Below are 26,629 nucleotides of genomic sequence, written 5' to 3'. Positions count from 1 at the left end.
GAGAGGTCCACGAATTCGCCTTCTCCCGGAAATAGCAATTGACCAACCACTACAAGGGTCAAAACTTTAAATCGGAGCAACAATTTGTCATTTTCCAAAAGACGCTCAAGGAGAAAAGACTTGGATATTCTCAACAAAGTTGACTCACCATCCGTGTTTTTTAAATATTTCTTGCTAATCCCTAAGAAATCTGATGCCTCCCCCTTGTATCCCTCTCTAAGGGGTGGAACCACCACCATACCCGAAAAAGAAAGACCCAAAATCACCTCGATCTCTTCTATAGTAGTGGTCATTTCATGTTCACCAAAGCAAAACAAGTTAAGGTCGGGAACCTAGCATCCCATCATGGCCTCAATGAGACCCCATTGGAAAGGGAACATAGGCAAGGAAAGAGTGAATCCTAACTTGTTAGAATCCCATTGGAGTTTGTCTTCGTGAGACATAGATTCCAACCATTGTCTCAAATAAGAATCTACTATAGCATATCTTTTTAGATGTGGGAGAGTGGGATCCACCTCTATGAGACTTGGAAAGGAGATCTTAAGGGAAGAGAAAGCTAGACAAGCTTGTTGTTGCAGATTCGTGGGCTCCACAGTCAATCCCAACAGGGAAGAAGACAAAATCATGAACCTAGGGCATAAGGAGTGTTTAAAGGGAGCACTGGTCCGTCTTTGTTAAACGGTTAGGAGGAAAGATGACCAATCCGTTTTTATTAAACGGATTCAACATTGTTTGACCAATCCGTTTTTATTAAACGGATTAAACATTGTTTGACCATTCCGTTTTAACCCAAGCCAGACATCCCCGAATCTGTCTCAGAAGCTAATGGTACACCCTCGGGATGCGCTCGTAATCGCCCAGTTGAATCAAGGAAAAATGTGTCGAATGCCAACGGAGGATCAGAATCGAGACCTATCTCTGAGACACCAGCAACAGGGACAGAAGGCTCGACGAAAGTAGAATCCTAAGAAACAAGTCTTGATCAGACACCGAAAGCAACAGACAGCAGTAAGAAACTGAAATAATCTTACCCCGATGAGGAGTAGGAGGACGAGCCGATGTACTCGCACCATCTCGACGACGATAATAATCTTGAAACATCCATAAGAAATGAACCATGTTAAGGGCAGGATATGAAAAGTACTAGTAAAGCAACGAGTAATATGAAGAAAGGTATACCATCTTCGCTTGCATCCGTGACTCCCTCATAGCCACCTCCAACTCCAGCTCATGTATACGATCGGCCTGCTCCTGGATATGGATGGCCTGCTCTCGGACAAAAGCAGCCTGAGACTCGGCCTCTGACTGCGTAGCCCGCCATCGATTATCCATCTCAACGGCCCGACCCGCCTAGGCCTCAATAATGTCATAACCCGCACGTAGTCGACGCAGATCATCAGCCTGAAACAAAGACATGCCATAAGAGTACGATCAGAAAGTAATTCTCGATAAACAATGACCGTACAAGAAACAACAAGACGAGTACCGTATCAGCATGCTCTCGAATCAGGATACCTCCGATCTCTATCACTCCAACACGGACAGACACAGCAGGCATCAGACAGCTGATCGAAACCTCTCGGAACCAGGCACGATAATCACCATCAATCACAAGGCCAGCAATATCCGTACCTCCCACCTGAACAGCATATTCCTCGAAGGCCATAATCAATGACATCGGCGAAGGTGGAGCAATGGGGATATGCAGGGTACGATCATGCTAAAAATACAGGCGCTCCCCAAGGTAGTAGGTATATCGAAGGTCTCCAATAAAACAAGGATAGAGCTGTCTCAATAGATCACGCCTATAGGCATTCCGCACTTCTCGCTGCCTGCTAACAGTGCGAGGCAGGTCCCTAAGTGTCACAGAGAACACCTGTGGAAGGAAAACATCAAATCATAGGTACCAAAAGAATATGGAGGGACTAAGATAATGTAGACTTACATCCTCAAGACGACTGTGATCAATGTGGGCCCGAGCACTATGAGGGCTGCTCCGAATGGCCCGTGCATCCCTAGTCGCCCAAAAGGCACCAAGAGGATAGCCATCATCAGGATGGCGCTAAGTAGGAAGATAAAAGGGGAAGTGCACATGCAGAAACAACTGAAATGGAAATTCGAAACAATAAGGTTAGCATGCTAAGGAGAAATATAGAGCGATGAACGAACAACAAGAAGCTAGCATACCTCAATGAAATGCCAAAAAAATCGAGTGGAGATCCCGCCACCTCGAGGAGCCGTGATGCCTTCGACAACTCGATCAATGCCTCTGATAATGGTCCCGTAGATGAGACTACCCCAGTCAAGGTCTCCAATATGGTCAATATCGCGCATAGTGGACATGAAGATAGTAGAAACGGTGGAATCATCCTCTAGAAAAAAGTAACTCCCCAACAGGAGAAGAAAAAAATACGGAAGATGACATCAAAGTCGTGGTCGCCGAAGTGAGCAACACTCTCCCGATGCAGGGGTGGACGCTACCCGTCCCCCTCAACAAGAAGCAGTCCCATGAGGATCTCCGTGCTGATACGACCCTGTTTCCCTACCATTCAGGCAGGGACTGCCTAAGGCCAAGCAGGGCCCTCATATCGTCAATAGACTGGGCCTCCAATATAACAGGGTCACCCTCTATGGCAATACCGGTAATAGCGACAAAATCAAATGGACGAATGCTGATCTCAACCTCTGGCATATGGAAAGTATGTGTCGACAGAAACCATCGCTCCATCATTGCAAGGAAAAGAGGACGATCAGCTCGAAAAGGAGGAATACGCAAGAAGTGATCAAACCCCACTATGGCGAATTGTATCCGAATATCATCAGAAAAATGGGCAGTAGTATCAAAAAACGCATGCCAACGGCCCCTGAAGCTAGCCCCTGGGTAAGGGGTAGGACGTCCATCCATACATACATAGACAAGTGTTGACCCAATCCATGCAGAAGTGACGTATCATGCACCCGATCACTAGCCTCCGTAGGGATCTCAGTACGAAGGCCACCTCTACCTCTACCACCAGCCCTACCCCGGGAACCCCTACCTCGATCGGCAGACCCCAGCTCTGAAGCACTCACATCCATATCCTCTTCGGTGGCAGTATCACTACCCGATGAAGAATCAACAACATCACTAGATGAAGGATCAGGCATCTACCGAAGATAAGACGACCTCCTAGCCGGTGTTAGGCTAGAACCCAAGGCAAATCGGGACCTAGAAGACGGCCTGACACCCTCCTCCTCATCCGAAGAAGGGGCAACAACTCTGCTCTTCCGCGGTCTCCCCATCTACAGAAGCATAAGGCACCTAATGATCACGACGGACGAAATCGAGGAAATGCCGAAAAATCAAATAGCCACATCTATCCTGTACCTGATCCCTTGACCAACCTAAACCTTTCAAGTCTGGGTTTACCAACCAAAATCCCTGACCTTAAGTCTAAGTTTGACCCCAACCTCAAAAACCCAATGGACCTAGCCAATGTCTATCCAACTTGGACCCATGACTCAATGACAACCTAACTTACCACAGGCCTATCCAAACCTACGTCCCAATCTAGTAACCCATCTCAAAACCACTACCCGAATTTGCATGAACCAACGACCCTAGTCCCTCCTAATTCTCAAGTGCCCTCTACAAATGCCCGCAACAAGCCAGTTATCCCACTACCTAGTCTATCGTATCATCCAGGCCAACCCACTATCCAATACCAGTTCTCAAACCCAATCCAACCTCCCTCACCAATACCTACACCCCATCATACCCCTCCGCTCCACCCGAAAAATCGAAGTAATCCCACAAATGGACCAAGGTCATAATTCACACATGATCAAAATTCGCAATGGACTTAATGGATTCAAATTACACGATTTAATTCATAATTCACAAATTGAAATCCAAAAGTGGATGGGGTTGAATAATTCACACATGACAAAAGAAAATTCAAGGAGAGATTGGGTGAATTCAAATTGAGAAATTACTCTATATTTAAGGCCATATAACAAAGCGGAATTAAAGGAACATTCATGCACAATCAAAGTAAGAAATTAAATGAGTAATGGCCAGAAGAGGTACCTCGAGTCGATTGTATGCAAATCCACACCTACTCAAGCTCAAAATCAAACCTCAGCTTTTGCCCGTCCAACAAAGCTCCGTCCAATCATGAGAACGAGAAAATGATCCCAATCTACGCTTGAATACTTCGGCCAAGAACACCCAATCTCTAGAAATAATAAAGATAACGAGAAAATCAAAGGAGGAAGGAAGAGAGGGAGGAGAAGCTAGAACACCAAGTGGAGAAGACGAAATGAGAGGTCACGCGGGTCTTGACGATTTTGAAATGAGTAATGGTTCGTTTTTATGAAACGGATAAAAATAAATTTGCGTCATCCGTTTTTATAAAACGAATAAGAATTAAAGTAATGAAATCCGTTTTATCAAAACGGATAGTATAAATTTCGGTATATCCATTTCTAGAAAATAGATTAGAGAATCAAAAAATCAAAAAAGAAAAACAATAAATCAAAAAATCAAAAAATGAAATAAAAATAATAATAATAATAAAAAAACAAAAAAATAAAAAATAAAAAATAATAATAATAATATAAAAATCCAAAAGGGGGAGTTTCAAAGCTCGGAATCAATGAGGGTAAAAGAGGAATATTTCAAAATTGCATGGTTTACAACATGAATCATTTTTCAAAACTCATCAAAAATCAATCCAAGAGTTCAAATGCTCCGTGCCACGAAGTCAAAGGTTTCAAAAAGGCTAACCATGTCAGACCCCGTGCTTGGGTAGCCACATCTTACAAACATCTTCAATCCATCCGACGGTTTTAATCAAAATGCAATAAATTACTTCTGATTCGTGCAAATAAAGGGTCTAATTTATTCTTTACAGTTCTTTTCAAGCAACTCATACAAAGAGGGACAACTGTAGACACCCCAATTTGCATGAACCCGTTAGGAATATCCAAATTTCCTCGAATTGATTCCGATTTAGAACTCAAGCTCTTTGACGGACCCACAATCCACTTGGCATCATTATTCATGCATACATGCATACATACATCATGTCATATAGTTTGTATACTCAACCTTGTCCCTAACCCATAACCATTCTCCATTCACCGCTTCATCACCCATACCATAACCAAGGTCCATTTCCTCCTCCAACCTAACCCAAGTCCATATCTTAAATCCAAAGCAAGTCCATTCTAAGCCCAAACCCAAGTCCATATCCTAACCCAAACCCAAGCCTAACACAAAGCCCACTCCAAGTCCATTATCTCACCTCTTCATAAGATGACACATATTGATACCTCATAAGCCCCCAATACCCAATGCATCATCTAATTGGAAGGTCAACTTTCATTTTGTGAAAACTCAAGAATACCCTTCTCAAAAAGTTTAGTCAAACCAAAAAAGGTTATTTGGTCTTTTGTAATAGTCCATAAATGTGAGAGAACTTTCCATTATGCCCTCAAAAGGTGAGAATCTTCAAGTACATACATGACGCTCTCCCATTGGTCCATTTAAAAAATACACTTCCGCCCTTACTTTATGAGTTATTTACAAATGAACCAAGGTCTACTTTTTACCTACCACTCCACTTTTACACATGTCACTCCCTTATTCACTCTCCCAAAAGTATTTTTGTTATCTCACCTATATTTACTAAAAAACCAAGGACCAAAGAATACTTTTAGGGTTTCTTCACAAATGTCATCTTTACCCCTATACAAATGAAAAATTCAAAAAGAAATAACCTAAACCTTATGTCCATTCTCATTATTTTTAGGGTTGGACCACTTTATCCCCTAAAGTTCTCCAAAAACTCTATAAATACTATCATTTTCTAAAGAACAATTCATGCTCTCAAGCCCCCATCTTTCAACCTAAAACTCTACCAATTCGTTGGTTCTATGCCAGCCTCGCCAACTGCAGGCTTTGAAACTAAAAAAAATAGGAAGGAAAGGGTGAGTAACAATGGTTATCCAGTAGGAAAACAAATAATTTATACCAATAACCCCTCCTAACATGAACGAATAAGCATACTGAATTGTTTTAACAATACAAAGTTTTACAAAAGAAACTACAATAAAATGGTACATATAACCAGGGATGTGCAACTAAATATTTTAAAATTGACATTACATCAATCAACAGTACTTACTATACCATTTTCTTTATATACAAATCTAATTGATCAAATAGAAACATTAAACATGTATTTCATTTTATATATTGAAGTAAGACAACATATACATAATACACTATGGTGGAGTATTGGAATTAGAGAGTTGGAATTCACGACTGGATCGTGCCCAGTCGTGACATGATGTTACAATTCTCCTCTAACTTTTAGTTCCTAATTTTGTGGTTGGTCGCTGTACTTATCACGCTTGGTTGACCATTTATCCGGTTCAAACTAGTCGTTTGACATGACCGTAAGCAATGGGTTTCTTTGCGATGTGTTAGAACGTTCGACTACTATAGACTGTTAGTGATCACTGACTAATCATCTTCATCTATGCCTATCAGGCATCTATGTGATTCTCAAATATACATATCCTTCATATACGACCATCTTTACATTAAAAGTTCACTGGTAAAGATAGAGAGGAATAACCCGGATTCTAGTTGTAACTCCACTCTCATACACGTCCCATACCACATATGAGCTTGGTGGTCCTTACCATACATCCTAAGATAGTATACCACACCGGATGATATGATGTACTATCCCTTCAAGCATTAACAAACTCTTTAATAGTTCACAAAATAGCTACATATATATATATATATATATATATATATATATATATATATATATATATAATTTTCATTTAAAAATAAAAAAGAAATTAACAATACAAGGTTGAGAATGGGTATCCAGTTTCCTACCATGTAACTGTAGCCACCCGGTCTAAAATAAATAACAGAACAGAAAAGTAAACAGCACATCGCGCTAACAGAAAGTAAATAAACATGCAACCAGTAACATTATCATTGGATATCCGTTCACCAACCTACAAACAATACAACAATATAAAATGCAGACATCACCCCTCAGGTGTGACTGACATTTTATCGTTTCATACCCTTTTTATATTTTTTCGATTTTTATAGTTTTCAATATCTCAAACAAAATATCCACTTTCTGATATTTATCAATCAATTTGAGTTCATTGAATATTAAATCATTTTTCTAACTGTGAAATTCATTTTTATCAATAATATTGAAAAAATATAAAACTTAAATCAAAATGGAGTCTGAGCGCTGCACATGACCCAACTGACGAAAATAACACGTTGAAATATCTTACTCACGTATAATTTGTTATAAAATACAATTAAACATATCAAATATGCAAATTCTGGCATGAATTTGAAATAATCAACTGAATTTTATATTTTTAGAAACTCATCACAAAATTTTAATAAAATCCTAAATGCAATTTTCACAATCTATGATTACTAATAGAAATTAAGAGTTATTTACCATCTCTAGGCAATAGGATTGAAGTGCGTGCGCAAAAATCGAGATTGTAAACACCCAAATTTGAGCGGGTCCTCGACGCAAAAATACCCAAAAATAATAATAATAAAAGTTGCATCGGGCCCTCAAAGTCCAAACCCCCTAAAAGCCCTCTCTCGTTCCCTAAAAGGTCCAAACCTACTCACATGGCCCACCAACCCAAAACCATCTTTCTACCCCTAAACCCAACCTAACCTGAGCCCATTACCTAAAAACCCAAAATCATTATTCTATATTCCTAAACCCAATCCAATATAAACCCAACCTAACCTAAGCCCATTACCTAAAAACCCAAAATCATTATTCTATATTACTAAACCTAAGCCCAACTCATAACCTAAGCCCAATTCACTACCCAAATCCAATCTAACCCATCATCCACATCAAACCAATCACCAATTCAACACCAAAAGATGACACTTGTCATCACCCCCTTCCACCTCCCTCATCTAATCAACCAACCACATCACTTCTCTCCAAAAATCACCTCAACCCATACCCTACCCTAACCTAACCTATCCCCATTCTCTAACACCATCAACTACCAACATCACAACCCATACCCTACATACCCTAACCTATTCCCCATTCTCTAACACCTTCAACCACCCACATCACAACCCATATCTCCCATACATCAACCTATCACTTTTCCTTAAAATACTTCCACAAAACCACCTCAACTCATACCTCCCACCATCACCACCCATACCCTTCTCTCTAATCAACCAACCACCACATCAATTAACCAATCTCATCATCTCCCCATTTGTCACATGTCATCATCCCTTCAATTCACTCAAAATCCAACCAATCAACCTCTTACACTACCCATCCCCTCAAATCTAACACCTTACCTCTTCCATCAAACACCCAACACCTTACACTCCCATTCTCCCATCAACCATCTATCATCTCATCCCACCAAACACTCTACCCAAATGGATTTGGGTAAGATCCAAATCATTTGGGTTAAAATACAACCCATCTCCTTCATTACAAAACTACCCTCATTTCCATTTCAAATTTCATACCCTTTTTCTCTAAAACCCATGCCATTATCCATTATTCCAATCCTTCACCCCATTATACCCTTAAAATAACCCTCCAACTTTTATAAAAACCCCTCATTTTCCCTTCACAACAACTAATGAAAATTTGAAAAAACAAAACACTATCCTAATCTCAATCATCTACACTTAACTATCTCTCATCCTATACTCAATACTTCACTCTCAATTATCTAGAATTTTCAACTCAACTCAATTCTCTACACTCTCAAGCAAATCAAGATCAAGGCAAGGACATATCATTTGAAGATCAACTCAAGATCAAGGTGGGTTTGAAAAAGGAACACCCCCTCTAACTTCTCCCTTCTACTCACCCCATTCTCTATACATTTACACACACCACAATGATTTAAATCACCAAAGAGCCCCTTCTTCAATAAGGGTGCCCTCAATGATTTGAACCAATATCGAAAGCCCCTCACACTTGAGGGCACACATCGACTCTTTTCGATTTTACTTTTCTTTTTTCATTTTAAAAGATCGAATCCGAGGTTACCACCTATGGTGGATAGAGTATGGTGCCTAACACCTTCCCTACTCCATAAATGGGCCCCCTTACCTTGAATCAAAGGTTGGACCACGTGTTTATCCTACAAAAGTCATCAAACAAAAAAAAATATGATTTTTGAAAAATGTAATATCGGGTGACCATTCACACCCTTTCACCAAATTTGAATAGTGGCGACTCCAAAACACCCCAAAATGGAGGGATGTTTAAGAATGATGAAAATCCTATGTCCACAGCTTGGCGACTCCACTGGGGAGTACATACTAGTGGGTCCGACCCTCTTCTTTGATTCGGTTATTTTAAAAAATAAAATGTTTGTTTTTTTTTTTGTTTTGTTTTGTTTTTGTTTATCTACTAACGTTTGCTTTGTTTCTTTTTTTTATTTCATAAGTTTCATATGGGAATGGTTGTAATGTTTATTTACATATGGTTTTTGTTTTATTTTTATTTTGGACAAGGAATGTTAGGATGGATACATGTTTTTCAAAAAAATGCATACGCACATGCACATGCACATGCGATTCATACCCCTATGTATAAGCCACCCCCCTCCTCATTAAATTTCTAACCCCGGATGCCGGTACTCTCTAGCCTTCGAGACCGTTATTTTGGGTGGTAGGGAAGAGAACATCCACCCCATTCACCAACCTAAGACATACACACTTTGGTGTACATCGAGGTTGGAAGAATAGGTAGCCGAAAAACTACCTACAAATCGCATGCATCGAAGCGTAATTAATAGACAAAGGACACCAAGACTTTCAAAATTAATTTCGTATCCATCCCATGCTCATATGTGATGTAATTTTTTTTAAGCCCACGATGGCAAGTTGTATAAATGATAGGAGGTTCCCCCTTTTATGTGCTGTTTCATGTCCCTCTAGGTAAAGGGGGAAGTCCCTTTTTGTTCACATTTGCATCATCAAAAAAAAAGTGACATGTTTGTGGCCCAAGCCAAAAAACAGAGGCTATGTACCTCAAAATCAAGAAATTCTAGGTTAAAATGGGATGAGGACCAAAAACAGAGCAAGTTTGGAGAGCCAGAAAAGGTTCTGATCCGTGTTTGAAGCACGAACTCAAGAAAAAGGATCTGGTCCGTGTTTGAAGCACGAACTCAAGAAAATGGTAAAGTCCATGTTTGAAGCACGGACCAACAAAAAAAAAATTAATGTTCTGGTCCGTATTTGAAGCACGGACCAACAAAAAAAAATTAATGTTCTGGTTCGTATTTGAAGCACGGACCAACAAAAAATGTTATGTCCGTACTTGAAAAATAGAGCCCAAAAATTTTTTTTTGCTCATTTTGTTCCTTATGTCAATCTTGATAACTTTCGTTCTCGAAGTTTTTTTTATTTTGAGTTTTAAGAATTGAAAATGATCGAACGACTCACTTCACTTTTAAACTCAAGGTCTACCACTTAGAATTGATCCTGCTCATGATTGATGTCGCCAAATGTGACACGCTATCGATCTAAGTTATAATCAAACCCATTATCATCTTTTACTAAGTATCCATTTCAAAAACTAGGTTCATGACCCAGATCCACTTCAACTGGGTCCACGACCTAGATCCATGTTTATTGGGTCCCCAACCCAGATCTACTTCAACTGGGTTCATGACCCAGATCCATTTCAAAAGTCGACCCAGATCCACTTCAACTGGGTCCCCGACCCAGATCCATTCTAACTGGGTCCACGACCCAGATCCATTTCAAAATGGGTCCACAAACTAGATCCATTTGAACTAGGTCCACGACCCAAATCTATTTCAACTGGGTCCACGACCTAGATCCATGTCCATTTTAACTGGGTCCACGACCCAGATCCGTTTCAATGGGGTTTACAACTCATATCCATTTATTTAGGTCTAAGACCTAGATCCACTATAGACCAGATCCATATCAAATTTTGAACCAAGTCCATGATTCATCTATGATCTAACAAAGATAACAACCGATCAATTGATCAAATGCATTCAACTTTCTCGAAAAAAAAAAGATTTCGGAAAGCACCAATTGTAGTCCTTGATCAAAGTCGGTGCCTAGAAAGATCTTACCATGTTGATACGAGGGGGATAGACTACGTCTATTCAGGGAATAAGGTGATTTAAGTATGCCATTATGCGTCGCCTCTTCTTTGGAGATCTACCTGGCCGGCGATGATTTCAGAGAACTGAATTGAAGGCTACCAAAAACATGGGTTATTCCAACTCTATTTATCTCAAAAATTACTTTTTCAAAATATTTTCCCGACTCCGTGTCAATGCCAACCCTGTACTGATGAAACTACTTTTCAAAATATTTTATCGAGTCCGTGTCGATGCCAACTCAACGCTTATGAAATTTCTTTTTAAAATGTCTTACTGACTCCGTATCGATGCCAGCTCCGTGCTGATGTAACTTTTTTTCAAAATATTCTACTGACTCCGTGTCGATGCCAGTCACGTGCTGATGAAACTTCTTTTCAAAACGTTCTACCGACTCCGTGTCAATGCCAGCTCTGGCTGACATAATTATTTTTCAAAATGTTCTTCCAACTCCATATTGATGCCGACTCCATACTGATGCCAGCTTCGTGCTGATGTAATTATTTTCTTTCAAACGATCCAGCTCCGCGTTGATGAACTACGTTTTCAAGCTCACCTAACTAAATTTTCCTTTTGAGTACCATCCTTAATAATTATCGGATGTAATAAAACATCATGCATTTTCCTTTTGATAAGTAAGATAATAACACTTGGTCTTCTGTATCCACAGGTGGCCAAACGAAAAAAGTACAAACATCTTGAGAAGCCTTCATACTTTCTCCGATCATCTTCATCAACTATGAGTAACTCAGATGACCCACAGCCTGCTACAAATGAACTGGCCAAAGCTAATGCGATGATAGCAAAGTTAATAGAAACAACGAAAAGACAGGAACAAATGTTGATGGTCATTTTGAGTAGTACCAACTTTTTACAAGCCACCCAACATTAGGCATCTGGGTCGAACCCCGAGCAATCTCGACCGAATCAACAAACCAATCCACATCCTACTGTGCCAATATATCAGGGTCCTCCGCTTTATATACCACAGAATCAACCACCTCCGGTGGTGATCCCAGATGATGAGTGTGACTTTAGGGCTCCCGAAGCTAAGAGTGCTACCGACGACAAAATGGCCCGACAGATCAAATCCCTCCAAGAGGAAATACTACGGATGAAGGGCACAAATACTTTGGGGGGAACAAGATTCAGGGACTTGTGTTTCTATCCCAATGCATAGCTGCCAGCTAAGTTCAAATGCCCAGAATTCGAGAAATATAATGGCATTGGGTGTCCTCTGTCGCACCTCAAATTGTATTGTGGGTCAATGTGCCAATATGGTGAGGATGACAGACTACTGGTACAACTGTTCCAAAGAAGCCTAACAGGACCGGCCCTCAAGTGGTTCTCAGGATTGGACCATACACTCATCAAGAGCTGGCAGGACTTAACTGAAATGTTTTGACACAATTATCGGTTCAATACAGATGTGGGTCTGGATCGAAATGACATGGTTAAGATGACGAGGAAACACAAAGAAACAATGAAAGAGTATGCCTAGAGATGGCGAGAGTCCGCTTCACAAGTATGGCCTGCGAAGACTGAACAAGAGATGAACACTACGTTTATCTCAATAATAGGGCATGCCTTTTACATTTATCTGGTTGGACACACTACAGGAACCTTCTCAAATTTAGTTCAAGTAGCAGACCGGGTCGACGACGGGATCCGAACTAGTCTAATATTAGACTTTACAGTCCTGAGTGCAACAACGGGGACATCGGCATAGAAGAAATTAATGCCTTTTGTCAAAAAGAAAGAGGAAACCCAAGTCAATAATGTACAACCTAGCCAACCTCTCGTCATTCGGGCATCAGCTCAGCGGACACCGGCACCCCAGGCCCCTTAGGCGCCAGTACCTCGAGCTGTTTGGGCTTCAGCACCACAGAATTCCTTCCGGACAGTTCCTCTACAAGCACAGCCAGCACCGTTATATGGGCAGAACCAACAGGTACGACCTAACAGGGTAAATAGAGTGTTTACCAGGTTACCTATGACACTATCTGAGTTACTACCGATCTTGCTCAGGGGTGAATATCTCGCAAAATGTCCGCCAAATCCTGAGGCTACCAAGAGGCCAGGGTACAACCCCATTTTGTTCTGCGAATTTCATATAGGTGCACTGAGGCATTCTATAGATCAATGCTGGCAACTCAAACATCAGGTACAGAACTTAATTGATAAGAAGGCTCTCATACTAGATGGACCTGCCAACCCACTCCAACAACAGAACATCAATCAAAACCCCCTACCTACTCACAATGGATGAGGAAGTGGGCATAGGGTGAATGTCATTCATAGGGAACTCGATTTCAACCCATCTGTCTTGATAGCCCCTATTGGGTTCAAAATCAGGGTCCATTTAACTCGGGGATCAAAAGCACCAACAGTCAGCATAGTCAACTATTATACAACAAACTCATCCCAAAATTCACTACCACCACTCAGATTGGCCGACCTCACCATCTATCCCATTCATCAAAATACTGCTACCCGACATCCTCTTGTTATACCCTACACACTACCAAATTCTCAAGGATCAATCCGACCCCCTCTTCATATACCATACACTTCATCTTCACGTCCACCGCTCGTCATTCCATACACTCCATCAACTCCTCACATAACTCCTCCTACCACCGCTATATCCAAATCATCGCCACCACCCCTCATTCTCAATGTAAAATCTGATCCGCCTCCCATGATCATATACTTACCTAAACCATTCTCCTATAGCTCCGATCAGGCAGTTTCCTTAAGTTACGAGACCACCATCACCACAACCGTAGGGGTTGAGACCATGAAGAAAGCAATGGTGGCCGACATTGGGCATATGACGAAGGCAAGGAGGTGCCAAAAGTTGTCAACAAAAGGGGTAAGTACTAGGAAAGAGACTGAAGAAACAACGAAAGGGATAACAGATGAAGAGAAAATAAAAGTAAAAGGAAAGGGCAAAATGAGCGAGAGTGACCAGAAAAAAGATGAGGTGAAAGTGACAGGTAAAAAGGTTGAGATGAAAGTGACAGATAAGGAGGCTGCAGACTTCATTAAGCTCGTTTGCAAAAGTGAGCATAATATTGTGGACCAGCTAAATAAATAGCCAGCTCAAATCAGTATTCTAGGTCTGATGTAGAACTCAGAGGAACCTAGGAGGCATTACTGAGAGTTCTAGAAAAATCGCATGTATCTGCAACTACCTCACCGGTACAGTTGGAGCAAACTGTTGGCCAGATCATGGCTCCCAATCCCATTTTTTTTACTGAAAGTGAATTTGTACTTGAAGGACGGGGGCACATCGAGTCACTAAATATTATGGTCATGTGCAAGGACATGATGGTTGCCAGAATACTGATTGATAATGGCTCAGTGCTCAATGTCTATCCTCTTGAAATCTTTCGAAAGCTTAACGCTAATTGGTCACATGTCAAGCCCAACAACAAGGTTGTCTGAGGTCTTGACAGTTAAAGAAGGGATTCCCTAGGGGAAGTGGATCTACCTATCACAATAGGCCCATGTATGTTCGAAGTAACGTTTGAAGTCATAAAAATACCGATAACCTTCAACTTACTATTGGGCAAGCCATGGATCCATATTGTCGGGGCAATACCGTCTTCTCTACACCAAAGAGTCAAGTTTATCATGGGACAAAGGATGATATCTATGCTGACAGAAAATATTATCTCGATGGGGAGAGCTCCGGATGTGCCATTCATCGACATTGAGATGACAAAGGATAAGGCGATGTACCACTCCTATGAATTTGTTGTTGTCAATCATGTTGAGAAGGGGAAAGAAAAAGAAATAGCAGAGTTATCCAAGGTAAATCTAATAATTGGCCGGGTTTTGAAGAGAGTAGATTATCGACCCAGGCAAGGGTTGGGACCAAAAGGGAAAGGGAAAGCCACGCCAATTGAAGTAAAAAAGTACAATCCTTATTTTGGCCTGGGATTTAGGCCTATAAAAAAGGATATTGCAGAAATGATCGACAAGAATAAAGAACTTCGACTAGCGAGAAAGTAAAATCGGGAACCGAATGTTTGGAATCTGGGCAAAGTTCCTCACATTAGTGTCAGCTTCCCGAAATCTCATATTAGACCCGACAATTTATCAGAACCGTTGCCAACAAAATCGGTAAAAAAGTCAAAAGTGGTAAATTTCAAACCTGTGCACATTCATGAAGACTCAATTGTTGAGTCCCAGTCGTCTTTCGTAGAAGGCATTGATGTTTTATTCAATGGGGATTCCAATGAAAGTCTATTAGAGACCGCTCTAGAATCCACAAAAGGGGAAATCACTACCGATAAGGGAAAAGAATCACATTTCCCCACTGGCATTGACTAGGCATCAGTTGTCATCCCGCCGAGTTTGTGAGGGACTATGCCCCAACTTGACAACAACAAAGATCAATCGGAGATCATGGTCATCTCCGAACCACCAACCAAATCACCCAACAAATCACTTTCACATCTCATCCACCCCCTTAGAGAAGGGGAATTCTGAACAATTGGGAGGAATTTCCTATAACCCTTGAGGTTACCGTAGCCTAAAAAAACGTCGTTAGGCAACATCAGTTTGCCCGAGGATCATAACGAGCCCTCATCCTCGGGTAAAGACTCTTTTGAGGGCTTCCTATCTTTACTAATGCATGACTCCTCTTCTTATTTCAGGTGTCCGGAAAATATCTCTTAAAACTCAAAAAAATCAAAAATCAAAAAAATCAAAAAGTCTACAAAAAAAATTAAAAAGCTTTCAAAATCTCAAAAAAATAGATATATTCCAAAAATCAAAAAAAGAGTTTTCTTAGAATTTAAGGGATTTTATCTCAATCGAATGGACCTTTGGACAGAACAGAATATGAAAATGATGAGTATGACTTCGATCTCGAACTCGATTTCAATCTCATGGGAATCGAAGAATAGTCTGAGGACGAAGTGGAATACCCTCCTAAAGAAATCAAAAATCTTTTAGAACGACATGAAAAATGTGTTCAGCCAAACATTGAGGATACAGACTCAGTTAATCTCGGCACTGAAGATGACCCACGTGTTGTGAAAATCAGAGTCTTGTTAACCCCTCAGCAGAAAGAAGAAATGATTGAACTACTGCGTAACTATCAAGATGTCTTCGCCTGGTCCTACAAAGATATGCCCGGTTTGGACACGGATCTTGTTGTTCATAAGCTGTTGATCGCTCCTGGGAGCAAGTCGATCAATCAAAAGTTAAGAAGACTCAAGTCAGAATAGACACTCAAAGTCAAAGACGAAGTGATGAAACAGTTCTAAGCAGGATTTCTCGCAGTCTCCACGTACCCCGAATGGCTAGCCAATGTCGTTACGATACCAAAGAAGGATGGGAAAGTACGAATGTGTGTCGACTATCGAGAGTTGAACAAAGCCAATCCTAAGGACGATTTTCCACTACCTCACATCGATACTCTAGTCGATAGCACAGCGGGGCATGGTATGTTCTCATTCATGGATGGTTTCTCTGGGAAATCAAATAAAAATGGTAGAAGAAGACCAAGAGAAGACAACATTCATTACACCCTGAGGAACTATTCATGACAAAGTCATACCATTCAGGCTTAAAAACGCAGGGACAACCTATCAATGTGCAATGACGACTGTATTCCATGATATCATCCATAAGGAAATGAAAATCTACATAGATGATATGATCGCTAAATCAAGCATAGAAGTAGATCATCTGGTAAATCTCAAGAAACTGTTCAACAGGCTAAGAAAATACAGCCTAAGGCTCAATCCAGCAAAATGCGTCTTCGAGGCAACATCAGGCAAACTGCTAGGCTTTATCATCAGTAGAAGAGGCATTGAGATAGATCCAGCAAAAACCAAATACATTCTTAAAATGAAAGTACCAGTATCAGAAAAGGATGTTCGAGCATTTATGGGTAGAATACAATACATCAATAGGTTCATCGCACAACTCACGCCTATTTGCGAACCAGTATTTAGCTACTCAAAAATAATGTGCCAAAAGCATGGAAACAGGATTGTCAAGAAGCCTTCGACAAGATAAAGAAATATTTGCTCAATCCACCAGTCTTGGTTCCTTCTACGCCAGGAAGACCCTTACTAATGTATATCTAGGTGCAAGAAACATCTATGGGCTGTGTATTGGGACGACATGATGAGTCAGGTAGAAAAGAGCAAACCATTTACTATCTTAGCAAGAAGTTCACGGATTATAAGACAAAGTATTCGGCACTCGAGAAGACTTATTGCGCGCTGGTCTGGACATCTCAACTACTACGCCACTATCTTCTCAGCTACTCGACTATGCTCATTGCTCGAATGGACCCTCTCAAGTACCTCTTCGAAAAGCCAGCACTAACCAATCGTACGGTAAAATGGCAATTATTGTTATCTGAGTTTGACATCACCTATTTCACTCAAAAGGCCATCAAGGGGCAAGTCATTGTTGACCATTTAGCTAAGCATCCATTGCCTGATTACGAACCACTGAAGACAAACTTTCCTGATGAAGCCATATTGCTCACTGAGATTGATGACGATGAAGAAGAACCAAGTTGGAAAATGTACTTTGACGGAGCAGCAAACTAGAAAAAGAATGGAATAGGGGCAGTCTTGATCAAACCAGATGGGTCCCACATGCCAATTGCAATCAAACTGAAGTTTCAATGTTCTAACAACAAGGCTGAATACGAAGCATGCATAGCAGGGTTGAAAGTCGCATTAGATCTCAAAGTAGATGAAATCGATGTGTTCAGAGATTCAAGCCTAGTAGTTTATCAGACGACTGGAGAGTGGAAGACCCGAGAGTAGAGATTGATCCCTTACCATGAGTATCTTGAAGAGTTAAGCTCAAACTTCAATAGAATTTCATTCACATATATGCCAAGAGCTAAGAATCAATTTGCTGATGCACTAGCAACACTCGCTTCCATGATCAGTATTTCTGAAGACCTGGTCATTGACCCCCTTGAGATAGGGATTCAAGATGAGCCAGCTTACTGTCTACCCGTTGAAGTAAAAGAATCTGAAGAAAAGCCATGATACTCGAACATCAAAGCATACCTAGAAGATCAAATCCTCCCCTCAGATACAACGTCAAATGATCGAAGGATTATTCAGAAGCTAGCAGGCCAATTCTTCCTCAACAATGGCATTCTGTACAAGAAATCACATCATGAAGTCTTACTCCGATGTGTGACAGAAATAGAAGCAAAACGACTGATAAGAATCGTACATGGTGGGGTCTGAGAACCTCACATGAATGGTCACATGCTTGCTAAGAAGATCATGAGAATGAGATATTACTGGAAAACAATGGAAGGTGATTGTTATCAATACGTCCGTAAATGCCATCTCTGCCAGATCTATGCTAATAAGATCAACGCGCCACCTTCAGAATTGTACAATATGACTACTCCTTGGCCCTTCTCACTTTGGGGGACGTCATTGGACAGATTTCGCTAAAAGCTTCAAATAGGCACCACTTCATCCTAGTCATTATCGATTATTTTACAAAATAGGTAGAAATAGCTTCTTATGCCAATGTCACAAAGAGTAGTGATAAGTCGGTTTGTAACGACTTATTCTATGAAATTTTACTTGATATTTTGTTAATTTGAGAGTGATTTTATTTAGTAATCGTTCTTTTTATTATTTTAGGTAATAAATGGCTAAGAATACGAAAAAAGAAGCAATTCGAGGTGAAATCGGAAGAAAAAACGATGTTTCAGAGAATGAAGTACAAGAGGCAGAAGCCGCCGTAGTGGTGGATACATGTCCGTCGCGACGCTCGTATTTAAATCAACAAAAGCCCCAAGATAGAAACTAGCCGCCGTAGCAGTGGGTACATGCCTGCCGCGGTACGCGGCGCAATCCCGTTTTCTGCACTTCGTCTCGTGTTATCATATCGTTTAGATCCGATTTAAAAGGGATTTAACCCCAATTGTATTCAGAACGTATGGAGGCTATAATTAGTTGATTTTTTAGGGTTTATTGAGATCTTGGAGGCTAGAGAAGAAGAGGAAAAGGAGATCAAGTGATTGCTACGGCAATCTCGAATTTTACTGGTTTATTCTTCCTTTCTTCTATGTTTAATTTCAGATGTTTGTTTCGTATTTTGTTATGAACTAAATTTCATTTCTAAGGTTGAGATGTAACTTAGATACAATTTCGTAATTGTTTCTACTCAAATTCAATTATTGTTTTTTGCAATTACTTATTTGTGTGTCTTTTTGAGTTTAATGCTGTCAATTCTGAAGGCCAAAGTTTTGATTGATTTATTGATCTAGGTTTTTAATGAGAATTAGAATCTAGGTTAGATCAATAAAATAGATCACGTTGGATGATGAATGAACGGTAGAGGTACTTTAGCATGTTATAAGAGGTTAGTAATTCAGTTTACAATAATTCCACAGATTTTATGACTCTTCGGTATTTAAATTCACATAGAGACGTGCTGAGTTAATATTTAAAGGAGTAATCTAGCGTATTTCGTGAGAAAATACTAGTTGGTATAGGGAATTAAACTTTCAAATAAGGCAAAGCAGGAATTACTTTGAATAATCAATTACGTAGGAGTATCTGTAGTGAAGTCGAAAGCCATAGGTTTTTAATCCATAAGAATCCATTCTTTCTTATTTCATTGTTATTTCAATTTGCAATTCTACAATTCTCGATTCATCAAATAGTAATTTAAGTGATTATTTTTTGTACTTAGTAGCTTAATCCTCGTGGGAACGATATCTTATATTATTACTTGAAATGATTAGTGCACTTGCTAGCATAAATCATGAACATCAAGTTTTTGGCGTCGCTACCGGGGATTAAAGATTACTAATATTAATACCAATTGCTTTTATTGCAACTTTGATTTTTATTTATTATTATTTTATTCATTTTTATCTTTCAGGTTTTTATTAGGTCTATGGACGGACAAGTAGCTTGGATTTAGTTCCAATCGACTTTGATATCAAAAGACACTTAGAAGGCTAAATAGGGAGCGCAAGCAAAGAGCTAAACAAGGAGTTTTAGCAATGGTTAGAAGAAAGAGAATAATGGTGGTGGTGGAGATGCAATTCGAATAAAGCACTAAAGGTTACTCTATTCCTAATGTGGGTGTCTCTAGCATTCGAAGGCCATATTCAAGAAAACAATTTTGAGATCAAGCCTGCCATCATTCAGATGATACAATCTTCGGTTCAGTTTGGGGGGTTGGCTAATGATGATCCAAATTGCATATTGCAAATTTTTAAAATTTGTGATACATTCAAGCATAATGGGGTGATGATGATACATAAGACTGCGTTAGTTTCCGTTCTCATTGAACAACAAGGCTAAGGCATGGTTGACCTCGCTACCTTCAGGAACCATTACTACATGGGATGGGCTGGTTAATGCCTTTCTAACTAAGTACTTTCCACCAGCGAAATCTGCGAAGATGAGGAAGGATATAACGAATTTTCTGCAACAAGATCAAGAATCTCTCTATGAAGCTTGGAAGAGGTTTAAAGATCTCTTAAGGAAGTGCCCGCACCATGGACTACCGTTATGGATGCAAGTGCAAACGTTTTATAACGGTTTGCTCTCAAACACTCAAACCATGGTAGATGCAGCAAGTGGAGGAAGCATTCTTCAACAAGACACTGGAGGAAGGATATGAACTTATTGAAGTCATGGCTAGTAACAACTTCCTGAAATCTGATAGGAATGCACAGAAAAGGACAGTCGGAGTTCATGACATTGATGCTTTTACTAATTTGGCTGCTCAAGTTGCTATTTTAAATAATAATTTTAAAAAAATGAATGTTGCTGCAATTTCTAATGTAGTTTGTGATAATTGTGCATGGAATCATCCTACTTTAGAGTGTCAAGGCCCATATGAAGCAAATTCTTCCAAACAAGTGAATTATGTGGCCAACAATCAAAGACAATACAATCCTAACTCCAATTACTACAATCAAGGGTGGAGGAACCATCCTAACTTCTCATGGAACAACAATGCGAATATGCAAAAACCGCCTCCTTTTTAATCTCAAGAGAAGAAACCAACCATGGAAGAGGTCTTCACCCAATTCATTCAAAGACCAAAACATTCATTGATGATACCCAAGCCAATTTCAGAAATCAAGGTGCAAGTATTCGCAACCTTGAACATCAAGTTGGGGAGATTTCCAAGCTATTGACGGAAAGAGCTCAAGGAGCACTCCCAAGTAATACTGAGAAGAATCCCAAGGAGCATGTGAAAGCTATAACTCTTAGAAGTGGGAAGGAGTTAGAACAATCAAAGAAGGGTAGCAAGCAAATAAGTGAGGATGAAACTGCTTTTTCCTAAAGATCAAGATGCTACCGCTCCTATTCAACAACCTATTCCACAACCATCTTCTAATCCCATTCATTTTCCTCAAAGATTGTGAAAATAAAATTTAGATAAGTAATTTTAAATTTATTGATATTTTTAAAAGCTTACATATTAATCTTCCTTTTGTAGAATATGCTGGAGCAAATGTCGAAATATGCTAAGTTCTTGAAGGAAGTTCTATCAAACAAGAGAAAATTGGTGGATAATAAGAAGGTTATGCTCACGGAAAAATGTAGTGCTATTCTTCAAAAAAAGCTTCCCCAAAAGCTAAAAGATCCAGGGAGTTTCACTATTCCTTGCACTATTGGTGATTTAATTTTGATAGAGTTTTATGTGATCTTAGTGCAAGTATTAATTTGATTCCTCTCTCTATTTTCAGGAAACTCAGTTTAGGAGAAGTGAAGCCTACTACGGTATCCTTGCAGCTTGCAGATAGATCTATCAAGTATCCTAGAGGCATTATTGAGGATGTTTTGGTTAAAGTGGACAAATTCATATTTTCTGCTGATTTTGTCATTTTGGATATGGAAGAAGACAAGGATGTTCCACTCATATTGGGAAGACCTTTCCTCACTACAGGTAGAACTCTCATAGATGTTCATCAAGGTAAGTTGATTTTAAGGGTTCAAGATGAACAAGTAACTTTTAATGTTTTTGAGGCTATGAAATTTTGTTCTGATGTTGATGCATGTTTTGCAATAAGTGTTTTGGATAGGGTAGTAGCTGAAAATTTTAATGTCCTCCCTTACCTTTGGAAAATTGCATATTAAATGGTAGAACTTTAGGAACTCTAAGTGATGACAAAGATATAATTGAATGTGTGAATAATCTTGATGCTTTGCCACTTTGTGAGTTTCCAAAAAGGCTTAAATTTAAAGAGTTGGGAGTTGTGCATGTTAATGAACCATCATCTATAAAAGAACCTCATAAAATTGAACTTAAACAATTGCCATCACATCTTAGGTATACTTTCTTAGAAGAGTCTTGTTATTATCTTGTTATTATTAACTCTTCTTTGAATGATTTGGAGGAAGAAAAGTTATTAAGGGTTTTAAGGGAGAATAGGAAAGCTATTGGATGGACTATTGATGATATCAAGGGAATTAGCCCATCTATTTGTATGCACAAGATTTTGATAGAAGAGAGCTACAAGCCATTGGTGCAACCTCAAAGAAGATTAAATCCTTCCATGCAAGAAGTGGTGAAAAAGGAGGCTGTGAAGCTTATGGATGCAGGTATAATTTATCCAATCTCGGATAGTTCATGGGTAAGTCCAGTCCAAGTGGTTCCTAAGAAAGGTGGTATGACCATAATGAAGAATGACAACAATGAGCTTATACCCACAAGAACGGTGACCGGATGGAGAGTTTGTATAGATTACCGAAAACTCAATGATGCCACAAGAAAGGATCACTTTCCTTTACCCTTCATTGACCAAATGGTGGAGAGACTTTCCGGGCATGACTATTATTGTTTCTTAGATGGATATTCGGGCTATAATCAAATTCTAATAGCACCGGAGGATCAAGAGAAGACCACTTTTACATGTCCATATGGAACATTTTCTTATAGAAGAATGACATTCGGATTGTGCAACGCCCCTGATACTTTTCAACATTGCATGATGTCAATTTTTTTCGATATGGTTAAAAAACATATGAAGTGTTCATGGATGATTTTTCTGTTTTTGATTCTTCTTTTGATAATTTTCTTTCTAATCTCTCTTTGGTTTTGCAGCCATGTGTTGACACAAACTTGGTCTTGAATTAGGAAAAATGTCATTTTATGGTAAAAGAAGGAATTGTGTCGGGACATCGAATTTCTGTTAAAGGAATTGAGGTGGACCAAGCAAAAATTGATGTAATTGAGAAGCTTCCACCGCTCATCAATGTTAAGGGAGTTAGAAGTTTTCTTGGACATGCAAGATTTTACAGGAGATTTATTAAAGATTTTTCTAAAATTGCTAAACCTCTTTGTGAATTGTTGGTAAAAGATGTAATTTTTGATTTTTTCAAAGAATGTTTAGATGCTTTTGAAACTCTTAAAGTGAAATTGATATCTTCTCCTGTTATTGCTGCACCCGATTGGGAATTGCCTTTTACTTTGATATGTGATGCTAGTGAATATGCTATAGGTGCTGTTTTAGGGCAACGAAAAGATAAGGTCTTTCATGTGATTTACTATGCTAGCAAAGTTTTAAATGAGGCTCAATTGAATTATGCAACTACCGAAAAAGAGCTTTTAGCAGTTGTTTATGCTTTTGATAAATTTCGATCTTATTTAATATGTTCTAAAGTGATTGTCTACACCGATCATTCGGCTTTGAGGTATTTATTTGCTAAAAAAGATACAAAGCCAAGGTTGCTAAGATGGATTTTACTTTTGCAGGAATTTGACTTGGAAATCAAGGACAAGAAAGGAACCGAAAATGTAGTTGCAGATCATCTTTCTAGGATAGACCATGTGCAGCCAAATAAAGAAGTTGATGGGGATATTAATGAGAAATTTTCGGATGAGCAGCTGTTTGCAGTTGAAGAAGTCCCATGGTATACTGATTTTGTCAACTATTTGGCTAGGAGGATTGTGCCTACCGAACTCACCCACCAAAGGAGGAAGAAGTTCTTTTCAATATTAAGTATTTCATATGGGATGATCTATTCCTTTACAAGATATGTGGTGATCGTGTAACTAGAAGATGTGTGCCGGAAGAGGAGATGGAGAGTATTCTTCAACATTGTCATTCTCGCGAAGTTGGAGGACACTTTGGAGCAACCAAGATAGCAGCAAAAATTTTACAATCAGGATTTTATTGACCTACTCTTTTTAAAGATTCATATAATTTTGTTGCCAATTGTGATAAATGTCAAAGGATTGGGAATATATCGAGGAAAAATGAGATGTCTTTAACAAATATTTTGGAAATTGAATTGTTTGATGTTTGGGGTATTGATTTTACGGGTCCTTTTCCATGTTTTTTTTCTAATCATTTTATTTTGGTTGTTGTAGATTATGTGTCCAAGTGGGTTGAAGCTGTAGCATTGCCAACCAATGATGCTCGGGTGGTGGTGAGATTTTTGAAGAAGTATATTTTTGCAAGATTTGGAACACTAAGAGCTATCATAAGTGATGGAGGATCACACTTCAGTAACAAACAATTTGATTTACTTCTGAGCAAATATGGAGTGACACATAGGGTGGCTACACCTTATCATCTGCAGACAAATGGTCAAGTTGAGGTATCCAACCGTGAGCTAAAGAGGATTCTAGAGAAGACAGTCAATTCTTCAAGGAAGGATTGGTCAAGCAAATTGGATGATGCTCTATGGGCCTACCGAACAGTGTTCAAGACACTTATTGGAATGTCTCCATATCAATTGGTTTATGGCAAATCTTGTCATCTCCCAGTTGAGTTGGAACATAGATCATATTGGGCTGTTAAGTTCTTGAATTTCAATTTACAAGTTGTAGGGGAGAAGAGATTGTTACAGCTAAATGAGATGGAAGAGTTCCGGAACGATGCTTATGAGAATGCTAGGATCTATAAGAAAAAGACGAAGAGATGGCATGATAGGCACATTGACAAATGGGAATTCAAAGAAGGACAACAAGTCCTCCTCTTCAATTCAAGACTTAAACTTTTTCTGGGAAAATTAAGATCACGGTGGTCTGGTCCTTTCACTGTCAACAAGGTCTTACCATCGGGGACAATAGAAGTCAAGCATCCGTCGAAAGGGATTTTTACAGTAAACGGGCAGCGATTGAAGCACTACTTTGGAGGGAACTTTAATACGGGCAGGTGTCCATTTTGCTCTCAATTCCGAAGGGAAGATTCAAGAAAGTCTAGCTAAAGACTTAAATTTTAGCGTTTCTCGGAAGGCAACCCGATTTATTTCAAAAACTAAAATTTCAAGGATTTAAGATTTCATTAGTTTATTTTATTTTAGTTTTAGTTGTTATTTTATTTTATTCGGTAGTTTAGGATTTATTTTATGTTATTTATTTTGATTTTAATTATGTTGGTTTTATTTTTCAAGTGAATAAACGATTTCAGTGCTACCCAGTCAATTCCACCGCAGCAGTGGATACATGTGCGCCGCGGCGGTTTCTCAAAATCAGAAAAGAGGCCAAGCCCAAATTGAAGGAATTAGGGCACGAGCCACGGCAGAAATGACTTACCTGCCGCGGCGCGAGTCGCGAAGGGAGAATTGGAAGGGATTAGGATTAAACCTGTCATTGGTTCAAATTCTCACATTCTCTCCGCCTCTCCTCTTCTTCTCCAAAAACCTCTCATTTTCCTTCACCTCTTCATCTTCCTCAACCTTCTACCTCCCCTAACTCTATTTAAATCCACAAAATTTCTTTCATTTATTCATATCACTCTCACTATTCTTGTTTCTTCTCAGAAAAATGAAAGATTGCTACTAAGTTTGGGGGAAGGAAGGTGATTGCATTGAATTTTGGATTCGATATTTGAAGAAGAGGTTTGAGGTTTGCAAAAGTGGTAAGGGTTTTCTTCTCTCTTGATTGAAATTCTGTGTTTGGTTGATTTCTGATTAGAAGAATTTTATTAGGGTTATAATGGCTTTATCAAGTACTTCTAAGAAGAGAAAATCTAGGGTTATTTATGATAAAAAGAAATTTGTTAGTGAATATGTACAGAACAGGTTCTATGAATCGGTAACTGGTAGAAATCCCATAGCAGAAAGGGGATTAACTGTCACAGCTGTAGGATATCCTCGTATTAGGGGGATTATAGAAGAAAGGAAATGGGGAACATTTTGTGAACAACCTAAGCCTGCAATAGTACCAGTTGTGAGGGAATTCTATGCTAATGCTCTTGAACATAACAATAGAAAGGTGTTTGTTAGAGGAAAACAGGTCGATTTTAGTGGGGAGGCTATCAACAAAATTTTCAATTTACCTGATATTACAAAAGATTATTATAATAGATTCAATGGGAGACAAATAGATTATCAAGAGATTGTTGTACCAGGTACCCAATGGAAGCTAACAGAAGAAAAACCTGTGACATTTCCGAGCATTAGGCTCACTAGGGACTGTAAGGCTTGGTACTATT

The 26,629-nt window shown here is 39.3% G+C and overlaps 1 protein-coding gene and 1 non-coding gene across 2 annotated transcripts; one reads left to right on the top strand and one right to left on the bottom strand.

The window, feature by feature from the left end:
• Nucleotides 1-14,011: 14,011 nt before the first annotated feature.
• LOC147388170 (uncharacterized) lies at nucleotides 14,012-25,400 on the top strand. Its single transcript, XM_086420292.1, has 10 exons — nucleotides 14,012-14,264; nucleotides 14,870-15,018; nucleotides 20,527-20,751; nucleotides 20,801-20,962; nucleotides 21,682-21,878; nucleotides 21,932-22,158; nucleotides 22,338-23,099; nucleotides 23,579-24,135; nucleotides 24,222-24,273; nucleotides 24,559-25,400. The coding sequence occupies exons 1-10, from the start codon at nucleotides 14,012-14,014 to the stop codon at nucleotides 25,398-25,400; spliced, it is 3,426 nt and encodes a 1,141-aa protein (XP_086276418.1).
• LOC147388171 (small nucleolar RNA R71) lies at nucleotides 20,629-20,735 on the bottom strand. The gene has a single exon (XR_015171625.1). It is a non-coding gene; the product is annotated as a small nucleolar RNA R71 (small nucleolar RNA).
• Nucleotides 25,401-26,629: the final 1,229 nt, after the last annotated feature.

Source organism: Akebia trifoliata, chromosome 13 (assembly GCF_017979445.1).
Source record: "Akebia trifoliata isolate Shusen 1 chromosome 13, ASM1797944v1, whole genome shotgun sequence".
Lineage (NCBI taxonomy): Eukaryota > Viridiplantae > Streptophyta > Magnoliopsida > Ranunculales > Lardizabalaceae > Akebia > Akebia trifoliata.
Note: the sequence above shows the minus strand (reverse complement) of the source record. Positions and strands in the feature narration are given on the sequence as shown.